The 13640-nt window shown below is 37.1% G+C and overlaps 1 protein-coding gene across 1 annotated transcript; it reads right to left on the bottom strand.

Annotated features, from left to right (window-relative positions):
• Window positions 1-4141: 4141 nt before the first annotated feature.
• On the bottom strand, window positions 4142-8830 carry LOC140148627 (uncharacterized). The gene is made up of 2 exons (XM_072170648.1): window positions 8789-8830; window positions 4142-7912 (listed from the first exon to the last, which is right to left on the bottom strand). The coding sequence occupies exon 2, from the start codon at window positions 7754-7756 to the stop codon at window positions 4634-4636; it is 3123 nt and encodes a 1040-aa protein (XP_072026749.1). The 5' UTR covers window positions 7757-7912; window positions 8789-8830; the 3' UTR covers window positions 4142-4633.
• Between the last annotated feature and the right edge of the window lie 4810 nt (window positions 8831-13640).

The following is a 13640-nucleotide window of genomic DNA, read 5'->3' as shown; positions in this document are numbered from 1 at the left end:
GTTGGGGGGGGGGTCATATGATTTTCATGTAGCTAAGAGGGGGGGTCATATGGTTTTTATTGTCGGAGAAGGGGGGGTCATATAGTTTTCGGCAGTGACTTTCTGTCTGCTCCCGGCCCCCCCTCCGGTAGAAATAATGAACGGTCCCTAATATTTGAATATAATTGGATGAATGCTAGCTTGGTGAAATAATTAGGGGACTCTTATTGGTTTTCAGTCTTTCATTTAACGCATTTCTCATTGAGTCATTCCAGAACTTGCACATCCCCTATATAGGAGTTCCGATTCTGATTCTGATTCCGTACTTTTTGTCCAGTCGTGATTGTTGAAAATCCAGACTTCTAAAGTGTCCAAAAAAGCTCAAAAGCGAAAACATCCAGCAGAAAAATAGTTAATAATCGGAAATCCTCAGTTTGAGAGGCTCAAGTTGACAACTCCGTGATTTTTTATTCATTTATTTGTATTTCTAAGCTTTTGTCTTTAACATTGGCAGCTGGAATTCCAGTCGTTTTCAGAACGTTATCTTGGAAATCCAGACATTTTTGAAAAGTTTACTCCTCTATAGGCCTACAGGGGTGTGCATTTATTTTCTTGAGTAGCTGGGGTAGTAGTCAACGTAGGAGATTGCCATATGACAAAATAAGCAATGTAGTACAAACAAAATAGGGCCTATGTCATTTTCCCCATAACAAATTTATGAAAATTCAAAAAGCAAGAAGCAATCACGTTTCATTTTGAATATCCCTTTAAACTCCAGCCAACGGCTCGACATGCTCTATTGCTCAATGGCTCATATCAATTCGCTAAAACTGCCTACTCATATCACCCACACCATCGAAAGTAACCTTTTAAAATTGTATTATCGTATACATGTCAACGAATTTATTTTGTAGGCCTATATAATGTAAAAATAGAGACATTGAAGAAATTATTGTTTGTTTGGGTTTATATTGTTTGTTTGAATTTTCCAACATTTTAATATTGCTGCAGCAATTGTCATAGTCGATCATATAAGTTACATCATCATTTCATTGTCTAAATGAGTACTATCGAAATAATCTTAGGTAAATAATCAAACCTTGGGATCAACCATAATGTAATTACAGGTAACAATTAATGCGCTTGTATTAATTGAGATACGGTAATAGATCCAAAGTGTAGTTTGTAATTGCAATTTGATTTTGTAGAAACAATATAATCATTACATTACTCAAGCAAACAATTATAGGGTCCAGCCCGTTTTTCCTATAAATAACATAGGTTTTTGCAAACATTATCAAGAATAATTTGCAACTTAATATTATACAAGATTGTATCAATAAAAAACATGTACATGTCATGCATTAAATTACATCAGGGGTTTAGTAGCTGTAAATGTTAAATAATCAGATTTTATCAAATCAAATATTTATCAAATTGTGTTACGTGACGACATAAGCTGTGGGAATTCCCATTTCAAAAAATTCCATAAGTGGTATTGACAAAACCAAAAACTATGTGGCGTATGCATTGGACCATATTATAGGTAAAAATAATAATATTATGTACGTGGTATATCATTACACAGTATTAATGACATTATCAATCTAATATATAGGCCTATACACAACAATGTATCATGAAATCAGAATTACACACACATTCAGAGAATATCAAAAACATAGACCAGCTAATGTTCAGGGCTGGGGTATGAACGTTTGGACAGTATATTTTATTGTGGGACATTAGAGCACATCAGACATATCGAATTGCATTCTGAATACGAAGAATGTCCTTCTGATATCAAATAAATTTGATTTTTGAAATTCGCAATGTAATACACATTTTATGGCAAATCATTAAAATTGATATTTTGATATTTAACAGTACTCGAAGTAAACTTTATAAATCTGATGATTTATACTTAAAGTGTATGTAGGTGGGATGTAATCCGACGATCAATTGAAAATTATGACCTTTCGTATTACCAAAACACCACAAAAATAGGTCTTTTTGGGAAAAAAATCCATATCTTCAAATATGAAAGGTCAAAATTTTAACTGATCGTCGGCTTTTCCTCCCAGCTACATACACTTTAAGAATATATCATTAGATTTATAAAATTTACTGTTATATATCAAATATGTGAAAATATCGTGAATTTCAAAAAATGAAAATTATTTGATATCAGAAAGACATTCTTCGTATTCAGAATACCATTCGATATGTCTGATGTGCTCTCATGTTCCACAAAAAATACTGTCGAAACGCTCAAAACGTCGGCAAAACGTTCATTCCAGATCCCATCAAATTGAAAATACATTTGTAATATTACAAATGAGAACATAAATAAGTGCAATAAAAAGTAAACAAAATAAAGTGGGACGGAATAATTAAGACATGTCAATCAAAATTGTACTTTTTCGATATAATGTCCTTTTTGCATTTTTGGTGAAATCGAGATTTGCTACTAAGGTACCGTACCGTTCACAAACTCTTGTTAGGGGGCTGATGCAAAAAGGGGCCCTTAAAAGTATTGAACCCCAGGGGGGGCCTGAAAAAATGACCACACACTTTTCTGGGAAAATTGAGTTTATATGCTTTTCTATGGGGTTTACCAATAATTTTCATGTCAAAAAAAAAGGGGGTGGGCTGAAATTTTTGAGATCTGAAGGGGGGGGGCAGAAAAGTTTTCGCGATCATTTTTTGCATCAGGTCCCCCTAACAAGTGTTTGTGAACGGTCCCTAAAGTAGTTCTGAAAACACTGGGAATAGTTCTAGTAGTTCTAGTTAAAGGAGGATTTCGTGATCCTAGCATCCTCTTTTTATGAAATTTTTCAGTAGATATCCACGAAAAAAGCTTATTTCCAAAATTTCAGTTGATTCCGATTTTGCGTTTGCGAGTTATGCACAGGGGCGTAGCAAGAGCATCAGGGGCCCATGGACAAGGGAGCAGTATGGGCCCTTTTAATCAGGGTGGGATTTAGCCTACCTTATGGGGCCCTGGGCCAGGCCAAAATTTGGAGGCCCCGAACTCACGTGCAGAGAAAGGCTTGTGCACTCAAGTCAGTGGCTTTTGGTTTAACTTAAGGGGGACTAAGGAGGACTAACATACAGTGGCGGCGCCAGGAATTTTTTTTTTTCGGGGGGGGCATAGTGAATTTCAGGGGGACAAACTCAAAAAGTGGACATTTTCGTAATTTTAGGTTTTTTCTGGGGAAAACAGGGGGGCAAGAGTTCTGCCCCCCCCCCGTGGCGCCACCACTGCTAACATATTTTGTTCAATGTTCAATTCAATTTCAGACTATTTTTAGCCCCAGATCGACATGAATTTCGCTATTCGAATTTGCAATTTTGACCAAAAAACATGCTGTTATTGGGGTTAAAAGAAAGATGCATAGGGCAATTTTTGGTGCCCTGGACCAGGGCCCATCTGGCCCAATGGTATAAAAATCCGGCCCTGCTCTCCATTATCAGCCCTTATTTCGTTTTCGCTTTTGTGCATGGACTTCGTCCACCCTGTCCCCCCGCTTGCTACGCGCCTGGTTATGCATGATTATGTGTATTACACTGCTCCATAGACAATGCGTTGTAATTTCGTTCTGGTGCACCAGAACGAAATTCAAATTTCACGATATCTTTGTAAAACGAATTAATCTGCAAGAAATATTTTGTACATAAACATTATGTAGCCAGAGGTATCCAGTGGTGTAAAAATCTCAACTTTTTTGTGAAAAGTGGGGGATGAGGCTGTGGATCACGAAATGCCCCTTTAAATACTTCTCAACACCTTATTAGGGCCAAGCGAGAAGAACTCTGGAACCTAGAGACGATGAGTGCAGATATAGAAGAACCGGGGATGGCCCCCTTCTCTTTTCGAATAGCTCTGACACTTTAACGTGCACAGGGATGAATCCCCTTCAAAAACACCAATTTTCCGGGTATCTAGTCAGATTGTTTTACTTCATCTGGAATTATATTATGGGTGGAGGAGGCTTGGAGGGGGTTCAGCCCCGCAAAACTCCCGGTTCCTATGTAGCCAAAGAAGGGTACCCAGTGCCCTCTTACAAGTATGCCCGTCGGTAAATCACAACCCTGTACATTTCACCACACCCCAGTAAAAAGACGAATGATTCTCTGAGCAGTGGTCTGTCCATGGTCTGTCTAAAAGCTTCTAAACATGGAAGTACAAGTTTAGAGCAATGGTTCTTAAAATTGCATTCGCCTTAGCGGGGTTGGCGGCTGCTATCAGAGGAATAAAGGATATGTGGCATATCCATGGAGGAACTTAACTGAGCCATTTCCCGGCCGGGGGCACTCAATTTAAAAAAAAACCTGATTTTCAGGTGGGGCTTATAATATTATAGGCGGTGGAGCTTAAAATTTCAAAAATTTGGAAATTTGAACTAGAGAGCTACAATTGTCAGAGTTTGAGGCTCAAAGAACCGGAGCATGATCAAAATGGGTCTCAAGCCGGGGTCTCAAGGAACTGCCGGAGAGCCTGAAAAGGGCACCCTTGACCGCCGCACATACCCATATAGCCTACCACCTTTATGACCCCCAGGCCAATTCTGGTCTAAATGATAAGTGATAAACAAACTATAGTTTTCAGTCTTAAAACACTAATCTTGTACTTAGTTGTATTCATCCTGGGCTATAACAGCGTCAATTGTCCTCCTTTAAATGTCGGTTGTTCATCACAATAATCATCTAAACTTTCTTCATCTGTAGTTACCAAAGAAGAGACTACTTGCTCTTCCACACAGCCGTCTGAATCTTGCGACTGTGGCCATTCGAGCAGAATTCTGGACATCGGTGTGCAAGACCCTTGTTCGGAATGCAAAAGGTCCGCGTGACGGCGACCACTTGTATCAAGTCTTAAGGTAGACCTATTGGATGTCTCCTCTTTAGCATGTTTAGGTGACTGTTTTGCCTGAACACAAAGTTTTCTTCGAGAAGCCGACTCTATTTCACACTCAAATTCACAGTTTGTGTGAGAACTGTTAGCGATCTCCAAAATATTATCAACGGACCGAGTTCTTTCACTATATCGCGGATTCAGTATACATAAGTCATCATCGTCATCACCAGAATCCTGAAGCTGACGAGACTGCAATAGTTGATGCTGTTCATCTGGACTTATATGACTTGAATCCTGATGCTGAAGAGACAGCAATGGTTGAAGCTGTTCATCTGGACTTATATCGAGTATTAAGGAGTTACCAATATATTGCGGATCCCGTATACATAAGTCATCACCAGACTCCTGAAGGTGACGAGACTGCAATGGTTGATGCTGTTCATCTGGACTTACATCACTTGAATCCTGATGCTGAAGAGACAGCAATGGTTGAAGCTGTTCATCTGGACTTATATCGAGTATTAAGGAGTTACCTGACCTATGACGATGAATCAAAGTAGGCCTATTGGCCGTGGGAATATCAGATTGCATGGATGGTTTATCTGGCATGCGATAGTGTAGTCTCTGCCAAAATAATCTACTATCCTTCCAGATTTTACTCTTCGTAGTTCTGGAAAGATAAACTTTCAAATCTGAGGGTAGATTAGAGTTATCAATCCTCTCCGTTTGAATTACAATAATGCGATTCACGTGATCTCTCATGTTCTCTTGATGGGCAGTGGTAAAAGCAAGTTGGCAATATTCATCAGAAATGAAATGTTGCGAGAGCACTAGTATGACTCTCTTACTGCAGTTGACAGCAGTTAGGATATTTTCATGATCAGTTGTATTCGGTATAAAATTAATATGGTCGAAACATATTCTATAAGAAGTATGTAAGGTCTGGTATAGTGTTTCATATGCGAAGTCAAAGTCCGATTGACCGTATACAATGAGGGCATCAAATGGTCTTTGTTCACTATCCTGTTGTCTAATGCGGCGATTACAAAAGCGATATCCAGTATTCGCATAGATGGTCACAAGCACAAGTTCTCTGTTGCGCAGAAGAAGAACACACACAAGAACAAAGACAATGGCAGCAGCAGCAGTTGGAAGAGTCAACTGCGTGTGATGATCACATTTTTCTTTGAAATAATAATCCGGAGTGTCAACTAGACTAACCCCATTACCTTCACAAATAATGTCGTTAACATCTTTGACTGGACTATCGTCCTGTTTTAACCAATCTTTCAGCCACATATTACTGCAATTACAATACCATTTGTCTGGAAGACTCAGATATTCTAACGCAGTGTTATTTTCAAACACATTTCTTGGTAAGAAGTCAATCTCATTGCCGTGTAGTGTCAAGTAGGTTAGTTTCTTATTATAGTCAAACACGTTTACAGGAAGACCATTAAAAAAGTTGTTGTTGAGTGTTAAATTCCGAAGATGTTTCAGCTCATCGAAGCTATCATGTGCGATACTTCTGATGCTGTTGTTTGCTAGTAATAGAACTTCCAGTGAAGGAACGTCACTAAAATTTGCTGGCGTAATTGTGGATATTTCGTTTTTTGACAGATCAAGGAGTCTGAGATGAACAAGATCAGTGAACACCCCATTAGCTATATACTTCAGATTGATATCTTTGGCGTGTAATTCTTCCAATAATACCAGACGAGAAATGGGAGAATTTGTTTGAATCCTAACGATAGCAAAATCCTCAAGTTCCAATACGTTAGTACCATTCCATATATCTTGTGGAATACTGTCTCCCGTTTCGTCTCCATTGCATTTGGTGTAGTGTTGAACATCGACTGATCTGGTATAACATTGGCAGCCTTTTGGACAAGGGTGTCTAGTATCATGTTCTGCAAAGAACTTTTCTTCAATGTTGATACTGTTGTTTGCATTAAAAAGGGGAGTGTCGGTGTTTAGGAATGGACTGAAGCAACTTGCATCGACAAATCTGACCGCTTCATTCTTGATGTCTTTACGAAACATTCTGGTGTACATTTCCTTATCACAGAGAAGCGGGTTGTCTGCGACAATGATTACCGGTTTGCGGTCAATCGATTTGTTGCTGAAGCCGAAAAATGGCAAGTCAGCAAGTCTGTTGTTTGCTACCGATATTTTACCTAAATAGGGCAGATCTTGAGTAATATCACCTGCAACTCGTCTGTCCCAAGATTTGATTAAATTGTTGCTTAGATCAATACATTGTAGATATGATAGCTTGTTAAAGGCACCAGTTGGAATGTCCTTGATGGAATTGTTGGCTAGATTTAGAGAACGGATGTCATTCAACGGGTATTGAATTCGTGTCAGAGCGTCAGCAATTGAAGTAATACCTGAAGAACTGAGATCAATGTCGTAACCATGGACATGGTGGTATCTGCGTTTCTGTTCAAGAATGCTACTTTCTGCATTGGGATCATTGACGTTTGAGTTAGGAGTCCTTTGATATTGATCTTCGCTGGCAGTGTGCTCTGAAAGACTGACGACTTCGGTATCTTGCTTACTTCCTTCATTGTCATAACCATCGTGTTGTCTATGTATTGTTCTAGTTGCTGGTTCGTTAGAGCGGAGGCGTATCCTCCTGGTGGACGTCTGATGAAAAATGCTACCATGAATATTTGTATCCACTCTTCTAAGAATTCTATTCAGTAGTCTTCCTTTCTGTCGGTGGTCTGGAATTGGCGACAAATCTCCCTGAGATAGACTTGGTCCATTTCGCCGTTCATCGGCGATTTCTCTATCTGCCACTAGTAATTGTGAGGCATTAACAAGTTGGATAAATATACTGTTGATAATGACAAGCAATATACCTGCAATAATGATGAAATGTAAATCGAACTTCATTTTGTTAAGGATCATTATTTCCTTATCGTGTCAGTCGTTAAGATCAGTCTTCACAATGATCCCGAAAAGTGGCTTATGCTATAATGGAGAAGAGTTCGGATAACCACAAGAAAGAAGGTCTATTTTGCAACAGTGATGTGTTTGGTCGTATAGGCGTGCATCATAATGAATCTACAAAATATAAATAATGCAATTATGTTAGACATATTCATCATATTCAATGTAGTCACATCGCTGATTAACATATTATGATTATGATATCATGATTAACATATTATGTGTCTATTCTAAGGAAATATCTGCTGGGATTGTTTTGATCTTTCATAATTATTCCATACACCAGAGCTCACCAGATCTGAGCTAATTATGCATCAATCCAGTTCACATCTTCATCAAAGATGCTTGTGTCAGATATAATTATTCAAAACATATATAATATATATTTGACATCATTTTACCCCGGCATGTTAATAGTATTAGCTTTTTTGAAATCTGTCGAGCATTCGAGCGCTCCATAAACGACAATTGAGATCGAGAATAATATTTGTCAAAAAAACTAGAACTCTTTGTCACGCTAAAGTCATTCCGAAATTATAGCCCTCCTAAGGGCATTACCGTCAATCCGTCTTGAAATGTACATGTGTGTGCGATAATCAGCTTGAATTGTCAAAAATTGGCAGAAAGGAACAAATAATGTGTCATTTTGTCGAAACGTGTGTGGGGGGGCAAGTCCCTTTTCACCCCAGGATTGACGCCCATGATCAGGGATACGTAGTCTTGACCCCTAGTATAATCGGGCTTAAAATGAAATACCATTAACACAATTTTCACACTGCTATGAAATCCAAGACATTGCGGGTTTCTTTTGTGTTTCTTAACACACCCTTAATATTATATATTCAATTAATGAATACAATTATTATTATTGATCAAATTAGTCCATTAAAATCGTTTACGCAAGCTTACATCATACATGTACACAAATTCACTGTTCATTGCACTGTTCATCATGTTCATAATCCTTATAGTTTCATATATTTTACCTACCTTTTTCAATGTCCTCCTGCATGTATTGCTTACATGTGTGTACGTGTATACACCGCAACTAAAAACGCTTATCATGCTTACGTGATACAGCACTCTGGTTTATTCCCCGGTATCAATTATTGGCTCACCGGGCAAACATTATCATAAAATCGTTATGCTTCAGTGAAAACTTGAGAAATATTTCCGGCATCAAATCAGTTGTTAATTGTTATCAATAATTTTCAATTAGAAGTCTCACTTTCAGAGCAGGTTGCCACTGCACTTGCACGCCTTATTTATTATGCTTCATTCTCACAGTGCTTTATTCCTGTCGAAACTGAACACCCGCAATTGGGAAAATCCCCAGTACTATGTGTCATCGTGATTTGTCATTGTTACGATAATCTACATGGCAACAAACTTTTTAAAATACCAGAGGGCTGTATATACAACATAATCGTATCAGGCGAACTTCCTGTGTTTATCAGGAACTGGATCCTTCTATAAATCTGTGGTTATACCCTCAACAATTATATTTGGGGAGTGGTCTCCCCAACAGTCCCAAGTACAGGGAATAATAATAATAATAATATTAATAATAATAATATTTGGGGAGTGGAGGGGTGGGGTATAAATATATACTTCACAATTGAAATTTGGCCTTTAGGTAACGATTTACGAATGAAAGTGTTTTATAAAGGCCCATTCAATGATTTCTGCTCAATCGGAAAATCGTAAAAAATCAAAATTCAGTTCAAAGGTCCATTCAGCGATTTGCTTATTCGGAAAATTGTAAAAATCATAAAAATTCAGTTTTGCACCTTTGCTAGTAGCATAAAAAGCCATGCAAAATAAGACATGTTACACTCTAATAGTCTACAGTCTGGATCATAAGAAATTTTTTACATGTAAATGGTAAATCATTCCAAAGTTCAGCAACAGCAAGCAACTGACCGCCACGTAAAATGTGTTCCTTGTCGATTGGTGGAGCTTACTGTATAGAGTTCTCAATTTTCGAGAGTCGAACTAGAAACCTTTCTAAATAATTTAAAAATATTTTGTCGGTTAATCCTACGAAAAAGGGTGAACATTCTGAATCCCCAGGTAGATAGATAGAGTAAATTCGATAATTTAAACTATATGAAAGAGTACTTTAATGTAATTCTGTAGACTTGTCCTCATTATAAGCTACTCTATTAATAATACCTTTTCAAATTTGTTCAGTCATGTTCTCGCGGAATCACTGAGAAATGTGAGAATCCCTTTAAATTGAACCATATCATCGGAAAGTAGACCTTTTTGTTGCAGTGTTATTTTATTATAACTTTAACATGATTCAGTGTAAAAAATACAATACGTTATACGTACATAGGCCTATACTAAAAAAATGCACCGGCCGGGATATGCATGACTAGAGAATGGACGTCAATGTCATGATTCATTTTGGACCCTGTAATGTATTGAATTAACCGTTGAATGCGTTCATACAAAGTTGAATGTAAATTCCCCAAGAGTGACAGGCCGCAGCAGCCTCAGGAACTTCCTGAGGAAGTCTTTCTCAACTTCCCTTTCCACCCCAATACAGCCGCACTCCAGAGGATGATTACTTCCCAGCAAACTGCCGCCCACTGCATACACACGTGCATGGTTAAATTTGAATTTGGACAGATATATTTACAATAAAAACACCTTCAAAAAGTTGGTCGATTTCACATTTTATGTTATCTACAGAATGTGTGAATTATCCTTCATGCATACATCACTTTAGATCTGAAATCGACCAAGTAATAATGACACACGGGCAATTCTAAAACAACATCTTTTCTCATCTTTTGCACAGAGTTCACTGGGATTTGAAAAGTAAAGTGGCAGTTGAAACTCTAGTAATAACACTTTTACAGTGCATGATGGGGCTATCATCCTCTGGCCACACTCCAACAAACTGTGTACATTACGTATTTAACAGTGTTTAATGCGTCATTTCAAAGGGAGCCAAAAAAGGAGACTTCTATGTAAAATATCAAAATGTTGCTAAAATATTCATAACTTATTCATAAAAAATTGTTCATATACTTTGCTTTTATTTTCATATAACTATCGTTATTGTATATCTATAATAAACTACTGAAACTGGCAAATTGGTGAGGCTGAAAACTTTTACGGTTTACATTATTTCGGAAAACGGACTTTTGCGATGCGAATAACAATGTCGAATTTTGTTTTTGTTTTTTGCTCGCTACACTAGCAAATGCTGAAATTTTGGGACTTTTTGTAAACTTTTGCAAATTTGGGGAGGTACGGTCGCACCCCCTGCGTACGGGCCTGATACCACTTGACCCAGGGACCCTGCCACCCCTTTCACACATCCCGACTCCACATAACCAACCCTGACACCACATGATCAACCCCGACACCACTTTACCTACCTGACACTCCTTAACCCAGTCTGACACACCTTGACCCACCCTGGCACAACTGATGGTTGGAGGTGTGTTACCACAAATGGTCTTGATTAATAGCGAACATAGGCGAGACAATAACACAAAACATGAAAAAACACAGCAGCCAGTTATTTGTAAAGACGTCTCTGAATGAACAATCTTTATTAACAATCCATTGTACATAATTTATTTCTAGCTTCACTCGAGTTCATCTACAACAGATACTGACGATTTCCTTCCTGTAAGTGCAGAATTCACAGGAGAATATTGCCATAAGTTATGTGTTGTTTAAAACTATTTCAATCTTACATTTGCTTTATTAAGCTTGAATCATGGACTACTCCCCATTCCAGAAAATTACAGAACTATTTTTGGGGGAATAAAAAAATATTATCCGGTTTTGCCAAATGAAACATAGCTTATAAATCCTAATCCTTTAGGTAGTCCTAACTGGCAATAAAAGTCTAATTTTAATATTTGGTCAATTTTTGGAAATTTTTTGAAAAACATGCATTTTTAGGGTGTTTTTCGACCTTTTTCAAATTCTGTGACAATCAAGCCCAAAGACTTGAACAAAGACTCATTTCAAGTTACGCATTCTAATTTTTGAAAAACACATTTTCCAATATTTTCCATAAACCAATTAGCAAAAATAACATATATATACAATATTAAAATTATGAGCTAACTAAACTCTTAGCCTATACTCAAGATTTTGATTGCTTAGTGCCAGGAGTGCCAAGTCTTACAATTTTGTCACTACAATTGTAAGAAAACATGCAAAATTGCCAGTTAGGACTAACTAAAGGATTAGGATTTTGCTATGTTTCATGTGGCAAAACATGATAATATTTTTTTTAATTCCAAAAAAAATAGTGCTGTATTTTTCTGGAATAGGGAGTACAAGTTAGTCTTAATACATATTTAAGTCTTTTCTCTTTTGAATTTTTAAAATACACATACCTTTCGAAAATGTAAAATTCTGATATAAAAATAAACTAGGACATTTTGGTGCACTTCACTGCACTTCAACAAGATTTTCTGTTAATTTAAATTTCCTTTGAACTTAATCACAGGTTAACCAATAGTTGCCTACCCAAATAAGTTCTTAATGATAGTTTATATGATTATATTTTTCCTTCATATTAATACACAAACTTTTATTATACCAGAGTAAAAGCCACAGCTAATAGGGTGGACATAGGCAGCTTTTCGATTTGTGGCTTATATGCTGGAAATTACAGTATATTATTTGACCTGATCCATGGTTGGAGTTGTTAACTTATCACACATAACCTGGATGATGGAAAATGTTTTGCACAAACAGGAATCCATCCAATGTCATGTACCATGAACATCACAATGCTACCCTATTTATAATAATTGCAGCTAAATATCTATCATTAAATATGATGACAGGTTGTTTTCATGCCACTTTCAAGTTAATACTGAATTTCAAATGATCAAAGACTTTTGGAAAATGCTTATAAGAGGTCATAAACCTTGTCCAGCACCCACAATAACAACACAATTGATCAATCTCTACTTTCGTTCAAAACTAATGCATAACTGTAGGTTGAGGCAATCAACTTTTTTTTTTTGCAGGGGTATGTAAGCACCAATTTCTGTGCATAATGATAATGGTCTTGATTGTGTTAAAGCCATATTACAATATTTCCATACAAAATAGATTAGTGTTTCTTTGCCATAAAATGTTAGCTTTTATTACCAGATATGTCCCCTTTTAATTTTGAGACGAACAACTGAGGTAGAGAATTTACTACCAGCGCAAATGTCGCCAATGTGTATCACTCTGTCGGTTGTAATACGGTACTATCCTTTAATGTGTATATCCGTTCCACACACATACTTTGTAAATGAACATTGTGTACGCGTTCGACTAATATTTCCATCGTAATAATAAAACAACGGTTCCTGCGTTTTATTCAAAATCTCGGATTTTGACAAAACTACAGCACCTATAGTCTTGATTTTTACAGGGTATGTTAGTTTCCTTAAGTACAATATAATCATGTACAAAACAGAATTTTGAAAAATATTGAGGGCGTTCTCCTCAGCAAATGTTATAATATGGCTTTAAGGAACTGATTATAACAGAGGGACATACACACTAGTTTGGTGAGATAAACAGGTGTCTTTATGAACCGATTTGGAAGGGAAGGTGGCTTCATAACTGCATAAGTTCATAATCTATGGGACTAAATATCAGTCCATTTACATGTTGCTGAAACTCTTTGCTTAATTTCAAAAAACTTTATGAGGGAGAGGGGGAGTGGGGTACACTGTTTCTTAGCACATCTCAGTGCAGGACCATCTTTTTAGGCAGTGTTACCTTGAGACCCATTTATATTTCAATATAACCTATTATAAAATATCCTTTGTTTGCCAGTACTTGGGACACTGTCAAAATT

Source organism: Amphiura filiformis, chromosome 3 (genome assembly GCF_039555335.1).
Source record: "Amphiura filiformis chromosome 3, Afil_fr2py, whole genome shotgun sequence".
In the NCBI taxonomy this organism is placed as follows: domain Eukaryota; kingdom Metazoa; phylum Echinodermata; class Ophiuroidea; order Amphilepidida; family Amphiuridae; genus Amphiura; species Amphiura filiformis.
The sequence above is the reverse complement of the archived record's forward strand: the minus strand, read 5'-3'. Positions and strand labels throughout refer to the sequence as shown.

Bases quoted from the DNA above. Each gene is read 5' to 3' on its own strand.
- LOC140148627 (XM_072170648.1), bottom strand. From the start codon at position 7,756: ATGATCCTTAACAAAATGAAGTTCGATTTACATTTCATCATTATTGCA.